The sequence below is a fragment of the Mesocricetus auratus genome, unplaced genomic scaffold (assembly GCF_017639785.1).
Source record: "Mesocricetus auratus isolate SY011 unplaced genomic scaffold, BCM_Maur_2.0 Super-Scaffold_100004, whole genome shotgun sequence".
Taxonomy (NCBI): domain Eukaryota; kingdom Metazoa; phylum Chordata; class Mammalia; order Rodentia; family Cricetidae; genus Mesocricetus; species Mesocricetus auratus.
In genome coordinates, this window is record NW_024429189.1 from 79,498,730 (window position 1) to 79,516,901 (window position 18,172).

General features: G+C 43.6%; 1 protein-coding gene across 4 annotated transcripts in view; it reads right to left on the reverse strand.

The window, feature by feature from the left end:
* Positions 1-18,172, reverse strand: part of Ryr3 (ryanodine receptor 3) — a 527,473-nt gene that overhangs the window by 77,111 nt on the left and 432,190 nt on the right. For all 4 annotated transcript variants that reach the window (XR_005877312.1, XM_040746007.1, XM_040746008.1 and 1 more), the window contains exon 65: positions 390-520. Coding sequence is in view for 3 of the 4 variants with exons in the window: in XM_040746007.1 (XP_040601941.1) it covers positions 390-520 (131 nt within the window). In the remaining variant the exon portion in view is untranslated. The remainder of the gene's footprint in view (positions 1-389; positions 521-18,172) is intronic.

The following is an 18,172-nucleotide window of genomic DNA, read 5'->3' on the forward strand; positions in this document are numbered from 1 at the left end:
TGAATAAAAAGGAGGAAATGTATGGTGGCATACTCCCTTAATCCTAGCACTTAGGAGTCAGAGGCAGGTGGATCTCTGTGAGTTCAAGGCCAGTCTGGTCTACAGAGCGAGTGCCAGGACAGCCAGGGCTACATAGTGAAACCGTGTCTCAAAAAACAAACAAACACAAAGGCAAAAGTGCCTTATACTTTTCTCTCCATGTCTTCTCTGCCTTGAAGGACCGTATTCCTTAAACCACAAGCCACAATAAAATGTCTTTCCTTGTATGTTTTATCTGGTACAAGAAAAGTAGCTAATAATATATCATGTACCCTACAGGGCTGATGTTCCATCACCACCCCCTTTCTGGCTAGTCCCTGGGTTGACGATCTCTGTGAGAAGATACTTACTAGACCGTTCCCTGGGAGTCTTGGTGTTGAAGACTGAGAGGGGATTATAGCGATTAAGGCTGGGCTCCAGGAATGCCACTGGGATGGCAGCTGCCAGGGAAGCCAGACATTCTCCAAGAGCGGGACGTTGCCTGGAGACAAAGAAATCCATTTAGAAATGATGCCATCTGTATGCTGACCCCACACACCAGTTATGATGTCTCACACTACTTTCCTATGCTTTTCATGCATGGGACATCTCGAGGCACAGTAAAGCTGCATGCACTTCCTCTCCCATCTTTATCCGGATATTAATGATTTAGATTGAGCTCATTGCTTTGAACCTAGTGTGTGGATGATATAATGATACACTGTGGGGGCTGTTATAGAACCGTCATGGAAATAACAGCCTGCAAGGGAAGGGATGCTTGGAACCAAGAGTCAATGCCATACTAACGAAAATCTGTGGAACAGGTTGTCAGTTGTAGGATACACTCCAGTTCCCAACCTGTACCCAAGACTGTGTGTTAGTTACCCCTCACTGTGACAACCAACAATTTTAACAGTCACCAAGAAGCTGGGATAGATTCTATGAAAGTTGATAACAAGGATTTATAGAGGTGGTAGCTGTTTTGTTTTTGTTTTTTAACAGAAGAGTCAGCCACTTTGGTGTCTTCTCGGTGGTGAAAGTCCTTTCTTGCTGATATAGACCAAAGACAGAACATGTGTTCTGTATATGTGGGAACACCAGACCTTGAGCAGAGACCCACTTCCCCTTCTGCCTGGGAGTAGGCAGCTGTAAGACAATGTTTAGTAAAAACATGTTTACTAAAAACAATACAATAAGTTCCTGGCCACTTCCCCTTCTGCCTGGGAGTAGGCAGCTGTAAGACAATGTTTAGTAAAAACATGTTTACTAAAAATGATACAATAAGTTCCTGGGAAAGGCCTTCCCACAGAAACCGCCCTGACCTCGACCTTGTCCAAAGACTAACCGCACCTTCAAAAACCCACACACATCCACCTCTGGGGTCAGAGCAGAACCAGCCAGGGGAGAGGAGAGAGCAGAAGCTTCTCTGGTGGGAGCTTTTCTTAGGAGGTTTTTCTTGAACCTTTTTGGAGCCTGTTTAAAGTTCTCTTTATATCATTGAACGAGTCTCTGTGTTTTCAATACCCGACACCCTCCGCACGTTCTCGGACACAGGCCGCGCTGCAGACGTGACAATTGGAGGTCCCACTGAGATCGTGAAAGCGAGGTAAGTGGACGGGGTTAAGAAACTATGGGGAATAGTTCCAGGAAGCTAGAATCATTGCAGTATCAACTAAAAAAGTTACTTAAAGAACATGGGACTGCAGTCAAGTCTAAAACCCTAGAAGGCTTTCTAAAATCGATCGAACGAGCCAGTCCATGGTTCATTACTGGGGGAAGCTTAAATATTCCAGATTGGGAGGAGGTTCGCCGTGATCTTCATAGACTTTTACGAAAAGAAGGATCTGAGTCCTTGCCCCCTACGACATTCTCCTTATGGAGATTAGTGAGGGGAGCACTTTTGACAGATAAGGTTCGTCACCGCCAGGTAGTTCAGGACACAAAAGAGGCTTTTTAGAGTTACAAGAGACTGAGACTCAAGCCTCCTTGAGTTCAGGGGCAGAGAGTGATGATGAAGAGACCATGATTGAAACTAGAGGCTCCATTGTTAGTGAGGATGAGGAGGAGTCTCTTAGTAACAACAAAAAAACGGGTAGACATCTCCGGGCGCGACCCAAAAGAAGGACTCCGGTCAGAATCGGTTATATCCTTCTCTATCAGACCTAGAAAATGGAAGTAGCTCAGACTCAGACTCGTCACAGTCTGAAAAGGAACGGTTACTTGCTGAGATCGCGGCCCTTAAAAAAGAACTAAAAAGATTCTAATTAAGGAAAGACAGGACAGGGAGAGAAACCCTTCCCCATACTCTGAAAAAAGGGACTCCTCCTATGAGATAACCCAGTCCTTCTTGGACCTGGAGGGAAGACCCAGAGGAGGGGTCCAATGCTGCCCGGTGGTGGCCCCGGTAATGGAAGTTCCAGACCCGAACAATTCTCGACAGGTCATTCGGCGCCATGACCCTTTAAGTTTCAAAGATATAAAACAACTGAAAGAGGCAACTTTAAATTATGGAGCACAGGCTCCCTTTACACTTTCCTTAATGGAATCTTTTGCGTCTCTTAATTTGACACCTGGCGATTGGCAGCAGCTTTGCAGAGCAGCTCTGTCGGGGGGAGATTATTTGATTTGGAGAGGTGAGTTTCAGGAAAGATGCAGCCAGACAGCCCAAAGGAATGCACAGGCCGGACAGCCCCAGAGAAATGTGGAGATGCTTACCGGAAGTGGTCAATACGCCACCATTCAGCAGCAAATGCAATATGACATCGCAGTCTATGCCCAAGTGGCAGCAGCGGCCCAAGGGGCTTGGAAGGCATTGCCTTCCAAGGAAGGAGGAGATCATCTGTCCAAAGTCCTTCAAGGACCTTCCGAACCTTTTCAAGACTTCGTAGACCGTCTCAGTCAGGTAGCAGAAAGAATATTTGGGGGCATTGGGCCTGCGATGCCAGTCATCAAGCAGATGGCATATGAAAATGCAAATAAATATTGTAAGGAAGCCCTTTGCCCCTATCGCAATAAAAGTCTAAATGACTATATCCGGATCTGTAGGGACATTGATGGGAACTTCATCCAGGGCCAAGTGTTAGCTGCTGCCATTCGGCCCCAAGTGGGGAAAGAAAGACCTACTCTGGGAGGGAGAAAAACATGTTTCAGCTGCGGTAGGGAGGGACACTTCCGTAGAGAGTGCCCTCAAAATAGTACTACGGGTCTCAAGAGACCTGGTTTATGCCCCGTTGTCGAAGGGGATATCATTGGGCCAATAACTGCTACTCTAAAACTGACAGGGAGGGAAATTTCCTTTCTGCTAATAATAATCAGGGAAACGGGAGGAGGGCCCCGCCCCAGGGCCCCAAAACCAATGTGTACGGGGCAATGACCCCTGCTCTGGGCAGTGGCAGGACTCATTTTCTCCCCCAGAGCAACCCCTTCATATCTCAGACCTCCTTAGAGCCACCTCAGGGAGTGCAGGATTGGACCTCGCTCCCTCTGCCCGGGCAATCCTAACACCGGAAATGGGGATCCAGGCCCTCCCTACTGGGGTGCATGGGCCATTGCCCCCAGGCACGGTCGGACTACTTTTGGGACGGTCCAGTACTATTCTTCGAGGCATCCAGGTACACCCCGGTGTTATAGACCAGGATAGTGAGGGGGAGATTAAAATAATGACATCAGTGGGCAGTGGGGTTGTTGCCATCCCTGCAGGAGAACGGATTGCTCAGATACTCCTTCTCCCTACAGCTCCTTGTGAGGCTAGAAAAATTAAAGAGAAAAGGGGCAACCAAGGTTTTGGAAGTACCGGCCCGGCAGCATTTTGGGTAGCCACTATGGAGAGCCGCCCCAGCTTACATTAAAGATAGAAGGCAAGTCCTTTAGGGGCGTCTTAGATTCTGGGGCAGATTTCTCTGTCCTCTCAGATAAATTCTGGCCCCCGCCTGGCCGAAAGAGGAAGGAACAGTGACCCTCCAGGGAATAGGACAGGCTGTGCCCCAAAAAAGCCTCAGAATCCTAAAGTGGCAAGACTCTGAGGGCCACACAGGGCTTTTCCAGCCATATGTTTTGCCTGGCCTCCCTATTAACCTCTGGGGACGGGACCTCATGCAAGAAATGGGAGTGGTCCTCACCACTCAGGCACCCAAGTCCAAAAGCAGGGGCCCCCAGATGATGCAAGGGAGGGGCTGGAGCCCGGGGAGGGAACTAGGTAAACTAGAACAGGGAGAGGTTTGCCCTGTGGCATCCCTCCCTTTGGAGACCAGGGCCCCAGGGGATAGGAAGGGTTTTGGCCATTTTTGATGAGGGTCACTGTTGCGCCGCCAGCCCCCATACCCATCACATGGCTATCAGATGATCCAGTATGGGTGGAACAGTGGCCCTTACCAGCGGAGAAACTAAGGGCGGCTCACCAGCTAGTTCAAGAACAATTGGAGGCAGGTCATTTGGTTCCTTCCACGTCCCCTTGGAATACCCCTATATTTGTAATAAAAAAATCTTCAGGGAAATGGAGGTTACTACAAGACTTGAGGGCCGTGAATGCGACCATGCAGCCTATGGGGGCTCTGCAGCCTGGCTTGCCCATGCCTGTGGCCATTCCTAGAGACTGGCATTTGATTGTCATTGACTTGAAGGATTGCTTCTTTTCTATTCCCTTGCATTCTCAAGATAGTCCTCGGTTTGCATTTAGCCTTCCTTCGATTAACTTTAGGGAGCCTGCCCTTCGCTTCCAATGGGTGGTGCTCCCCCAAGGGATGGCTAATAGTCCAACTATATGCCAGATTTATGTAGCTGCCTGTTTAGATCCCCTCAGACGTAAGTTCCCTGATCTTTACATTATCCACTACATGGATGATATTCTTTTGGCTGCGGCCGAAGAAAGACAATGTTACATAGCCTTTGCAGAGCTACAGGAGCTTCTGGAGGCCCGAGGATTTATTTTGGCTCCTGAAAAGATCCAAAAGAGACCCCCTTATACTTATTTGGGTCATCAAATTCAACAAACTGGCCTCAGGCCACAAAGACTCCAAATTGATTGTTCAAATTTAAAAACACTTCATGATTGGCAGAGATTTTTGGGAGAGGTACAGTGGTTTCGCCCTTCTCTTTCTATTAAAACAGGGGCTCTTAAAGCGCTTTATGATATTCTTCCTGGAGATCCTGCTCCAACTTCCCCTAGACAGATTACCCCAGAGGCCAGGGAAGCCCTACAATTGTTGTTAAGAAGTATAGAGCAAGCACACCTTTGGCGTATAGATTATGGGCAGCCCCTTGTTCTAGTTGTACTTTCATCTAGCTTTTCGCCCACTGCCGTGTTCTGGCAGACTGGTCCTATTTATTGGGTACATTTGTCAGCCTCCCCTAAGAAGGTAGTGACCCCTTACTATGATCTCATTTTACAATTGTTGTGGAAGGCACACAAGTTTAGCATTCAAACCTTTGGAAAGAGTCCTGATAAAATTATCCTTCCTTATGGTAAGGAGGAGGTGGAACATCTACAGATCTTCCATGATGGGTGGACCCTGTTTATTACATCTACAGGCGCACAGTTTGATAACCAATATCCCAACAGCCCCTTGATGTCTTTTTTCAAACAACACCCTGTGATCTTTCCCAAGATTTTAAAGGAGAACCCTCTAGTTGGAGCTCGCTCAGTCTTTACAGACGGCTCCTCCAAGGGTTTCGCGGTGGTGGTTTCTTCTCAGGTGCAGAAGAGGGTACCCACAGGACAGATGTCAGCACAAGCCGCCGAGTTGTTTGCTTGCTTGATGGCTTTCCAAATGTTTGAGGGAGAGCCCTTTAATTTATATACTGATAGTGTTTATGTTGCCAACATTGTTAGACCTTTAGAAACTTCTCCATATGTTCTTCCAACCTCCCAGGTTCGTTCCTTATTAGTTCAGCTCCAACATCTTATTTGGCAGCGCATCCACCCTGCTTATGTGGGATTTATTCGTGCACATACTAACCTTCCAGGACCCCTTGCCCAGGGCAATGAAATTGCTGACTCCTTGACCCGCCCTAGGGTCTTATTTACTCAGGAGCAGCTGGCCCACCAGCTCCATGAGAGGTATCATCTAAATGCCCGCTCCATTAAATTTCACACTGGGTGCCCCTTATCCATAGCTACACAGATTACCTCTCAGTGCCCTGATTGTGCCCCTTATCATAATTCTCCCAATGAGGGGGTAAATCCCCGGGGCCTCAGGGCCAACCATCTCTGGCAAATGGATGTCACTCACCTGCCACAGGCAGGGAAATTAAAATATATGCATGTCTCTGTGGATACGTATTCTAAACTGATTTTTGCCTCTCTCCACTCAGGAGAGAAGATTAAAGATGTTATTTCTCATTGCCTGCAGGCCTTTGCCTACATGGGCGTACCCGATGCCCTAAAAACGGACAATGGCCCTGCCTATGCCAGCAATCGCTTTGCTGCCTTTTGCAGGGAACATCACATTGTCCATTCATTTGGTATTCCTCACAACCCCACGGGACAGGCTATTGTGGAGCGCACCCATGCCACTCTCAAACAGTATTTTAAGAAAATAAAAAAGGGGGAGTATGTTACCTCCCCCAATATTCAGTTATCCACCATACTTTACATTTTAAATTTTTTGACCGTAGACCGTAATAATTTGTCTGCTATGGAGAGACATTGGAACAAACCCTCCCAGTCCTTGGGATGGGTCAGATGGAAGGATTTGATTACAGGAAAATGGCAGCCACCCACTCCCCTACTAGCTAGGGTCCGAGGGGCTGTTTGTGTTTTCCCTCCAGGAAGTGAGAAGCCCATTTGGGTCCCCGAGCGGTGCATCAGGCATGTCGACCCCAATACTACTCCGGATACTAGGAATGCTCACCGTGATAAAGATCCAACCATTGCTGAACACTCAGGTAAGGGAAATATGGGCGTTGGTGAGGATTCCCCCCCACGTTGATGCCAGTTAGTCATTCCAGCTCCCTGTTCATCAATTTTTATAACACCAATAATACATTGGAAGCGGCTGCTGCCAATGAGATTAAAAAGTCAGAAACTAGACATTCTGAGTTTCCCCCTCCTAAGCCTGATACCAGGGTCAGGAAGTAGGGGAATCCAAGAGATTCCCAGCGACATACGCTTTTAATCCCAACACGCCTTTATGCAAGTCCCAGGACAGCCTCCAAACAATACAGAGAAACCTGACTCAAAAAAAAAAAATTGGTACTGGTATTAATTAAAGAAAAAGACAAAGACAAAGGTATATGAAATGGAAAATTTTGTTTACATTTAAGTTCTATTTTGTGAGTCATCTCTAAAAACTTTTGGCCAAAAGCCTGGCCTCTCTACCTTGCATCTACAGAGTTACAAGGAGTAGGTACGGCTGTACCCCATGACTGTAGCTCAAATGGAGGAATGATAAAAACATATAGGACTTTTTAACCTTTTTAGTTCAAGGATTAGCTGGAGTTGTTCTTTTACATAGATTTCAATTAAGGAAGCTTCATTGCAACAGACTAATCATGACCTAGGGAAAAAGGATGACTGAAAGATGCATGTATGTTCTGAATGTATGGTGTGGCCACACCAGTATGTATGAAATGTGATTGTGAATGCGTGAGTGTAAACTGCTTATATGATTAAAAGGATACTTAAATCCCTTCAAAAATAGTTAAGAAGCTACCTAGATTGCTTTAAATATAGCCAAAAGGAACATCCAGCCAGTCTGTTAATGTTTTAACAGAAAAATTTAAGATGCAAATGAGGCCTTGTCAGCTAGTGAGAGCTCTACAGGTTAGATTGGGAAAGACTGCTCACAGACTTCAAATAATTTTCAAAAAGTTATTTGGACACAGTATGGTTTACAATCTTTGAGTGATTGTTCAGAAGTTTTTGGGAAATATTCAAAGGATATGTCCTTTTTAATGGACATCTACAAATAATCTAAGTAATAAGCCCAATTTACCTAGATAGTTAAACAAGGAGGGTAGACAAATCCTTCTACTGTTATGGCCCAGCTTCAACAGTTCAAAAAAAATTTTTTTAGAAAATAAAAAAGGAGAAATAATGCCCCCAGTCCCCACATGACTCATCAAATAATACACTCCTCATTTAAAAATTTTATAATGTGAATGCCAGTGAGTTTCAGACAGATTCTGGCATGATGGAACTTGAGCAACCATTGCTCAGGTCAAATGGAGACATCCATATACTAGACAGTGGAGAAGACCCTAATTTGGGGTCGAGGGCATGTTTGTGTTTTCTTGCAGGAAAAGAATAAAGCTTCGGCAGCTGTCAGACCATTTAGTGAGATGCATGGAGCAGAGAAAAACTGGACCTGAGACCATGGGAGCCTACCTAAGCCAGTTTGAGTGAGATCTCCTAAATCAGTGTTCCTGACCCTTGATGTCATCGAATCTAGAGCCCAAGAAAGAAAGAAAACAGTCAGTTCGAGATTTCCAGTTTCTCAACACACCTGCTGCATCAACCTTCCGGACCCATGAGTTTTCATCATGAAGCCAACAGAGAAAAAAGGACCCATTTAAAGCATTTGGACATTGGTATGGACTATGATGAGTGGCAAAAGCCTCTTTTCAGTATTTGAACAGGACATGGTCACTTGAAATATCAGACTTGATGGTTCCTATTTCTGGAATCACGACTAGGCCAGTGTATTTTTCTGGAGAAATGCAACTTGTCCTAATGTGACAACTATTGTTCATATTTTTCATAATGCTACATGTGTAACATCAATGATTGTGCCCAATGTATCTGTGCAAGTGCACTTTCTAAATGCTTTCCTGAGCAGATCTTGAAATGATTGGAAACTTTATCAAATTGTAAATGTAAATCACATGCGGGTTACCCTTGTAACAGACGAAGGCTGGTAGAATGTTATGGCCCAGATCTGGTGATGGGTATGGTAATGGAGAGGCGCTATGTCAATGGGGGTCCTGGAAATGGTGGCAGTGGCGGTAGGCATTCTGGCTTTATGCCAAGCTCAAACGTGCCTTGTTCCAGAGACAAGAGATCCGTAACCAAGTATTGCTTAGCTTAGCCCATGGCAATCCCGATAGCCATGAAGGTTGGTTACAGATGATTTAAGGTTGGGGTATCTCCGATGACGGGCAACCTGTGGGGAAGACCCCTCCCACCTAAAACAGGGGTTCAAGGTCCCCCAAAGACGGGAAAGGGAGGGTGACCCTACTTGACCTAAGCCAGGAGTGCCTCATTTGAAAATAAAAAGGGGTGAATTGTGGGAACACCAGACCTTGAGCAGAGACCCACTTCCCCTTCTGCCTGGGAGTAGGCAGCTGTAAGACAATGTTTAGTAAAAACATGTTTACTAAAAATGATACAATAAGTTCCTGGGAAAGGCCTTCCCACAGAAACCGCCCTGACCTCGACCTTGTCCAAAGACTAACCGCACCTTCAAAAACCCACACACATCCACCTCTGGGGTCAGAGCAGAACCAGCCAGGGGAGAGGAGAGAGCAGAAGCTTCTCTGGTGGGAGCTTTTCTTAGGAGGTTTTTCTTGAACCTTTTTGGAGCCTGTTTAAAGTTCTCTTTATATCATTGAACGAGTCTCTGTGTTTTCAATACCCGACACCCTCCGCACGTTCTCGGACACAGGCCGCGCTGCAGACGTGACAGTATAGAACCCTGAAGCAGTACAATTCAAAAAGCCAGATCTTTATAAGCTAATCATAAAGATTAGCTTCAATCTGTAGCTTTGTTAGAGAAAGAAGTGCATTTGAGTTGAATTTTTAAAATGTAATGCTAACTCTTTCTGAATACAATGATAAGGCCATTGAAGTAGACTTAGAATCTTCAGGGCAGCCCGAGGGAGTACAGAATGGCTGTACACCCGATACACAATGCTCTGTTCAAGACACAAGACAAAGGTGCTGACTAGAGAGGGGAGAAGGGAAGAGGGTGGCTGAATTGGCTTAAAGCTTTGGATTCATTGGAAAAACCCACTCAGGCTTCACTCAATTACCAAACTGATTTAAAAATTAATCTTCTAAACTACTCTAAAAATAACTAATTGATGCAATTTTTATCCTTTATTGTCTTAGGCTTGGCTTTTAAGAAATGGACCCCTTATTTGCTATGAAGTGTGTAAGAAGATATCTTTCAAATTATCCCAAGAGGACAGGTCCTTAGTCACACCATTACCCCCTTGTTGATGGCACATTTCGTCCTCCAGGGAAGGGTTTGACTATCAGAATCCTTCTGACCTCTCCCCCTGACTTCCATTGACCAATCATTTCTGATTGAGCATCACACTTGTCTAAACCACTTGCTTCACAGACAGAGCAGTACCCTTGGAACAAACCACGACCCTGTGCTGTGTGCCAATGCTGCCAGAGTCTCCTCTGGAGATGTATGAGGAGGGAGAGGTGTGTAAACTGCTGAGACTAAGACCCACTTCTGAGCATCCTCTAACCAGGCCCATTTCCCTCAACTGTCCTCCTCATCACCCCATCTTTCTTATTTGTATTTTTGACCAAGTTCAAGAGGACAGACGAGCCTGAGAGGAAGAGCATCACTTTTAACTTCAGATCTGAAATGGCCAGTACCCTTACAGGACAGGGAGGTAAACAGGGATGAGGGTCCACAAAGGGTCATTTCACAGTGGTACCAACAGAGTAGTCAGTAAGAAGTTATAGGATGTCTCTACTTTTAAAGAGGAGAATGAGAAAGCATAATGGGTAAAGGGATGTCATGGGGGGAAGCACAGGTGGAGGAGAATCTGGGAGACACACAGGGGTGAAGTGATCAGGTATGATCCCAAGTTTGAGTGTAAATTTCAGTTGGCACTGGGAGTGGTGGCAAACTGATGGCTCCTTCCACTTGTTCTGAGCTTTTACTGAAACTGAAGGAATGAGCTCATGATTGTGGGTGTTTGGAAAGTTAGGCAGCTATAAAGGCAAGCCTTGTGGGGAGAAAAGTGTTGAGAAGTCCCAGTTGTGCAGGGCTGCAGTGGCAGGGACATGATCCTGTCCTCTTTGATATTAACTACTGAACAATCCGAGTCACACCAGCTTCTCAACAGGGCATACTCTAGTCAGGAACACATGCAGATGCTAATTAGCTGCTCAGCCAAGAGAGAGAAGCAACAGCTCTCCTGGCCCAGCTGCTAACACAGTGAAACCCAGAAGTCTGACAATTACTACTTCTGGCTGCGAAATGCCAGCGAGAATGACCTGGGGCCTCCAAGACCATGGAGTGATGGAGCTAGACACAGGCTTCGCCAGTCATTAGTGCCCCCAGGGGCAATGTAGCTGTGGGCAAAGCTTCCAGGCAGGATATGAGCTACATGGTAGCTCCATAGCAACCATAAAAAAAAGAAGTAGAAAAAAGGACTTGCAGTTTATCATTGGAAACTACTTGTTTTTCTTTAATTTTTACTGCCAAGTAGAATATTTTTCACAGGATAGGTAAGTCAAGGGTGATTTATTGGAAAGGTTTCAGTATATATTTCAGTATATTACTTCCCAGTTTCCCAACTATGAGGGTTTCTTTGCCAATCTCTTAATTTTATTTACAGGGTGCAGTGACAGTGAGTCAAATGCCTTTTGTGAGGACACAGACAAAGACAAAGAAATTACAATATAGTAATAATACTGTGATGGTTTGATTGAAATATCCCCTATAGGCTCATAGTGGGTGACACTATTAGGAGGAATGGCCTTTTTGGAGTCAGTGTGACCTTGCTAGGGCAAGTGTGTCACTGGAGGTGGGCTTTGGAGTTTCTGAAGCCCAAGCCGGGCTCAATGCTCAATGCCACTTTCTCTTCCTGCGGTCTGCAGACACAGATGCAGAATTCCCACCTACTTCCCCAGCAGCATGTATAACTTTGTGCTGCCATGCTTCCTGCTACGATGACAATGAACTAAACCTCTGAAGTATAAGCCAGCCCCAATTAAATGCTTTCCTTTATAAGAGTTGTCATGGTCATGGTGTCTCTCCACAGCAGTAGAAACACTAAGACAAGTAACTTACACACATATACTCTTCATGATTTAAAGTTCTATCATGTGTACTCCCAATAACTATGGAAAGGGACAGAGAAAATATAGCCGGGGTGGTGGCACAGTCCTAAATGGTAATATTAATAAGCTTATTGGTTTAGACAAGTGTGATGTCCAATCAGAAATGACTGGTCAATGGAAGTCAGGAGGGGGGACAGAACAAGTGTTTAAAATGTAAATGGGGGAGGGATACATTTCCATCAGAAATAAAACTAAGACTGAAAGTAACGAAATGAAGTACCAAACTTGGTTTCTGGAAAGTCTTCCCTGAAACCTTTAAATCCATTTAAAAAATCTCAATATTAGAGAATGAAAGAATTTTGTATGATCAAATAAACAAAGCCCTTACTTACCCTTTGAAATTTGATGTCTGAAAACTTCACAAACTAATGTAATTCTCTATATTACTTTAACTATAAAGTATTCTGAAAGAAACTTCATTCTGTCTTATTGACTTTTTCTTTTTCAAAGTCAATCCCATCACTAAGGCGACTAGAATCTTCTCTAACCACAAGGCACATGCCAGATACAGACGTTCTTTTGTCAAGAAAAGTTTACTTAAAGGTTGTTAGTCCAAAGGAAGCTCCATTTCCTGAATTCTGGTGTTGAGACAAAAACCAACCTCAGGAATTGGGAAGCTAGTTCCCCTCTACCAAAGGAGCCATTTCCCTTATCACTGGCAGAGGGAAATGAATATCTTGGCCTCCAGGCTCCCTCAGTATCACACGTACCCTTACATGTTTCAAACTCCATGTCACTATCTTTTAGCTCTTCTCACCTCCTCCCTACTCTGAACTTCTCCAGCTCATGGGCTACTTTCTTCTTATGACCCTGCTATTTCGGCTACGTTCTCTCTTTTCTCCACACTCTGTCTTCCTCTCTTGCTCTCCCTCTTCTTGTGTTTCTCTCCCTGTCTCGGTGTTTTGCTCCTGCTCCTTGCATGGCCAGGTCCGGTCTGCTGGCCATGGTCAGTCTACTACTTTCACTATCTTCTCTGGACTCTTCCAGTTGCCTCTGGCTGTTCCATCTCTCACATGTACATGAAAAAACATTACCCTTAACCATACCATGGAGCAGTCATGACATCAGTTTACACAAAAGCAGTAGGGTAATTCTGGTTTTAAATACACGTTTCTCCCTAAACTCAAAATTTAGGAAAGAAATTGAAAAGAAGTCTGGATCTATGCTGAAATTATAATACATCTCATAACCCCAAACCATAAAGTAACAACTAAATCAAGTGAGAATTCAGAGATTAAAACATAATCTCCAGATGGGGCCTCGGAGATGACTTCAGTTAAGGGCACTGGCTGCTCTCTGAGAGGATCTGGATTTGATTCTCATCATGAACATGGCAGCTGATAATCACTTGTAATTCAAGTTCTAGAGCATCTGACGTCTTCTTCCAACAGGCATGTGCATGGTACACAGGCATACATTCAGACAACACTCATATGTATAAAATAAACCAATTTTAAAAAAAGCACCAACGATAACAAAACCCCCCAAATCCATACTTTCCAGAATTAGAGGAGTGTGCGGAAGTCTTTGGAGGTAAACACAGGGTTAGAAGGTGCTTGAGATAGTGAGCATTCAGGGTATGTGAAGGCCATGGAAGACCTGGTGGACAATATGCACATGGGGAGCTTCCATCTTGCAGAGTAAGAGACGGGGCTGAGAATGGTATGTGCTTACTATTCCTGTCATCCACATTCCCAGCCTGGAGAACTGCAGGAAGTGCAGTGACACGGATGGATGGGAAGGAACTTGCCCTATAGCTGCAGGCCCAGGTTCTCCAGAGGATGAGCATCATTAAACCTCTCAGAAAAAAACCCTGACTTTGGTGTGCAGAATTTCACCCACTTCTCACCTGGCTTAGCCATTTACTGGATGGGGGTAGACCTCAGAGCCCCAGGAAGGGTGTCAGCCCTGTACCAGCTTCTCAGCTTTGAAGCTGCCTGCTGTTTTCTCCCACTTCACTCTCCTCTATGTTAACACACACACACACACACACACACACACACACACGCACACACACACACACACACACACACACACACACACGCTCTCGCATACCCCTCTTCTTGAGAGTCTGCACTATTTCTTGCAGCCAGAAAAAGAAAATAAAAAGCCAGAAATTTATCCAGAAAAAAAAAACAGAATATATATTCTCTATACACTCACAGGAAACAAAGAAAATTGAAAAGAAAACACAGAGGAAGTTTTAGAAAAAAAATCACACAAATGCAAAACAGAAAACAATAAATGATTAAAGAAAGAAATCAGGTGTGAAAGGAACAAGCCAAACTTACATATAATTACTCTCCCTGAACAAAAGATGGGAAAACTCACATCAATGACTGTGCTGCAATTTAGATTTGGAATGTTCTCGAAAGGTTCTTGAATTAGAGGCTCAGACCACAGTTCCAGGAAGGCAGTAGAATTTTTAAGAGACAGGGCTACAGTCATCATCAGAGAGGTTTCATCCAGCAACTGATGAGAGCAGATGCAGAGACCCACAGCCAAACACGAGGTAGAGTTCAGGGAACCCCACAGAAGAGTGGGAGGAAAGTTTGTAGGAGGGGTCAAGGACACCGGGAGAACACAGCTCACAGAATCAACTAAGCAGGGCTCATAGAGACTGAAGCAACAATCATGAAGCCTGTATAGTCTGAGCTATGTCCTCTGAATACATATTATGGTTGTATAGCTTGGTACTTGTGGAACTCTTAACAGTAGGAGTGGGGGTTATCTATGAAACCGCTGCCTGCTCTCGGGACCCTCTTCCTCCTACTGGGTTGCTTTATCCAGTCTTAATATGAGGGTATGTGCCTAGTCTTATTGTAACTTGTTATATGGTGCTTAGTTGAGATCCCCAGGAGGCCTGCTCTTTTCTGAAAGGAAACAAAGAAGGAATGGATCTAGGGAAAAGAAGATGTGGGGGAGTACTGGGAGGAGATGAAGGAGGGGAAACTGTGGTCAGGATGCATTGTGTGAGAATAATACCACCACCATCGTCACCACCACCATAACAGGTAGGTCCAAAGGGAGGATTTAAGTCATTGAGGCTGTACCCTTGAGGGGGATTGTGACTCTTGCCATGCTTAATGCTGTCTTACCAGTGGCCAAAAATAATAGGACCAATCAAGTATGGACTAAAATCAACATAACTTTGAGGCAAAGTTAAGTTTTTTGTCTCTAGCATTTTATTATATAACAGAAAGCTAGCACAAACCACAAAAAATGGAAAATTTTCCCAAATAAAGTCAACACTTGAAACGAAAAGCAGAGTAGAGAGGGTTAAATAGAATAGTCAGTCCTGGGATGCAGTGTGGGGAAGTGAATGAGTTTTAATTCTAACAAAACCTATGAACAACCAATTCCCTTCTCTCCTCCGTAAAGTCATATGTGAGTGGACTCGTCTTCTACATGCATTTGAGAGAAAATAATGATGGCAAAGGCTGTATGCCCCAGAATGGATGTTATAAAGTATCTATAGAGATCCCAGAATGCCTTAGGGATCTTAAGGAAGGGACTACCCCACAATGAGACAACTCTAGACTGTCAAAAGATAAATCTAATTCAAGAAAATTAAGAATAAGGAATTATTGGTTCAAAGTGTAGATGATGAGCTAAATGACTCAGGTACAAATTAACGTGAGCAGGTCAGGGAATATTAGCGTTAAAAAGCATAAATACTACAATGAATTTTATAGCAAAATAGAAAATGGTACAGGAAGTAGGTAGGAATTTCAGTGTAGATAATTTTCTCATCTTTTAAAGTATAAACTTAAAAGATACAGTATACTAAATGGCTACATTTTAGAAATATGAATTATAGGATAAATAAATCAAGGACTTAATCTTTATCCAATATGACAAAGCTGCAAAGCTCTATGTATATTATGATCTTACATGTCTGAAAATATATATACAGAGAAATTACTCAAACTGGTGCATACCCAACTGAGACTAGTGATTTCTTTGGGAGAGGGACCTGGACGGGATGTTGCACAAGCTTAGGAAAATGGCTCTTTAACTTGACATACTTCTGTACTGTTGGGTTTTGTTTTGTGAATTAACATGCCTTTCACAATTAAAACTAAGACAGACAAAACTAAGACAGATTACCTGTGACAGCAGCATACTTCTAGGATTCTAAGTTTCTAGTTTTTCAGTTGTGGAATCTCTTTAATTTAATCCTGGCTAGCTAGTCCTAGGCAGATGTAGAATAAAAAATGCAAACGCCAACATCCCCAGTTTGTAGCTGAGCAATAACTCTGCAGTGAAAGTGAGTAAGTACAAAAAGCTATGCAGGAACAAGTCTTTCTGGCCTGGCATTCCAGCATTGACCTTTTGTTTACTGTTTTCCAAAATAAGACTGTAGAAACTATAAAAAATGTATCTAAGATTCCTTGCTGTGCATGTGCACTCTCTCTCTCTCTCTCTCTCTCTCTCTCTCTCTCTCTCTCTCTCTCTCTCTCTCTCTCTCTCTCACACACACACACATTGAGATATATCCCCTAAGTGAAATTCTGTGTTAATTGGGAAAATAATTTTTATCAATTCTATTGGTTAAAAATATATGTTTAAATTTTTTTTGTCTCAGGGCTGAAGGGACAGTTCAGTGGTCAAGAGTACTGGCTGTCCTTCTATAGGACTTGGGTTTGTTTCCAACCACCACATGGTGGCTCACAAGCACCTGTAATTTCAGTTCCAGGGATCCAATAAGCTTGGAGGTAGTGGCAAACGTTTAATTACAGTACAGCACTCAGGAGGCAGAGACAGTTGAATCACTTGAGTTATACCTGGACTACAGGGCGAGTACTAGGGCAGCCAGGAGGAGTACACAGAGGAATCCTGTTGAAACACAAACACACACACACACACACACACACACACACACACACACACACACACACACACGAAAAAACTTCCTTCATATTTTACGGAAAGTCAGACAAATATAAAGATACAGTTATAAAGCAAATTTAATCATCAGTTCTTTAACTAGTTTCTTGAACCCTGGAAGCCATGGTTGTGATAAAATAGACGTGTTTTCAATCCATGTCTTAGTCAGATTTCAATTCACTAGTTCAGTTTTTAAGTTTTTTTTCTTGAGTCAGAGTTTCTCTGCATAGACCAAGCTGGTCTCGAACTCAGAGCCTCTGCCTCTGAGTGCTGGGATTAAAGGCTTGTACCATCACTTCCCGGCTAGTTCTTAAGTTCTTATAGGGGATAAATTGTCATTTTGCTTAACTAACTCCATTTTAACACATGAGTGTTTCATTATGAAACAAGGGTTAAATTTTAGGGTATTGATACAAGCTTCATTTATAGGTTCATGGTAAATAGATCCCAAGGGGTGTTCAGATTAAGTTACTTAAAACAGATCAAATTCTTTCAGGCTTGCTTATCTGAAAGGAGGAAAGGAATAAGTCCTCGAAGGATAAAGCTAGGTCAGGATCTTGTTATCTTTTTCTGATTTTTCCCCTGGATTTAAAGAGAACACTGCAATACATGGCATCTGACTCTGAAAAGATAGGGGTTGCTAAAGTTTCCACTGCCACAGGCAGACTATAGAAGCAAAATTAGAACCTAAAACTTCTACAAACAATCTTATTCAGATTCAAGATTATCAAACAGCTTTTTTTTTGGGTGCTGAGCTGTGCATTACCTAAAGCTGTAGCTAACCTGACCATTGAGAATGGCAAATATCCAAGGGTGTATCACAGAGACTCTTTAGGCACTCAAGCAACTGCCTTAGGTCCCCAAGAGTCTCAGCAAGCTGTAATCACAGGAACTCTGGAAGCTATGCAGAGGCCACGATAATGAAGTAGACACACCTTCAACATTTTGGGGCTACCAGCACATGATTGTGCAGGTTTTATAGCTCTTGTAGCCATATATATTCGGTAGCTTTCTCCACAGAAGACTTTGGACTAATTAGCCTCATTATTTCTTTACATTACTACAAATTTTCAGAACTCAACTGTAAAGTCATTATTTCTGAGCAGTGAATATTTAGGTTTTGCTGGACTGAAAAAAAGATGCTCAATGGATTTTTAAAAATTTTAATATAAGGTATAGGGAAAATGAATTTTAACATAATATTTTATTAATCTTTAAAAAATGTAAATGTTCATTCAT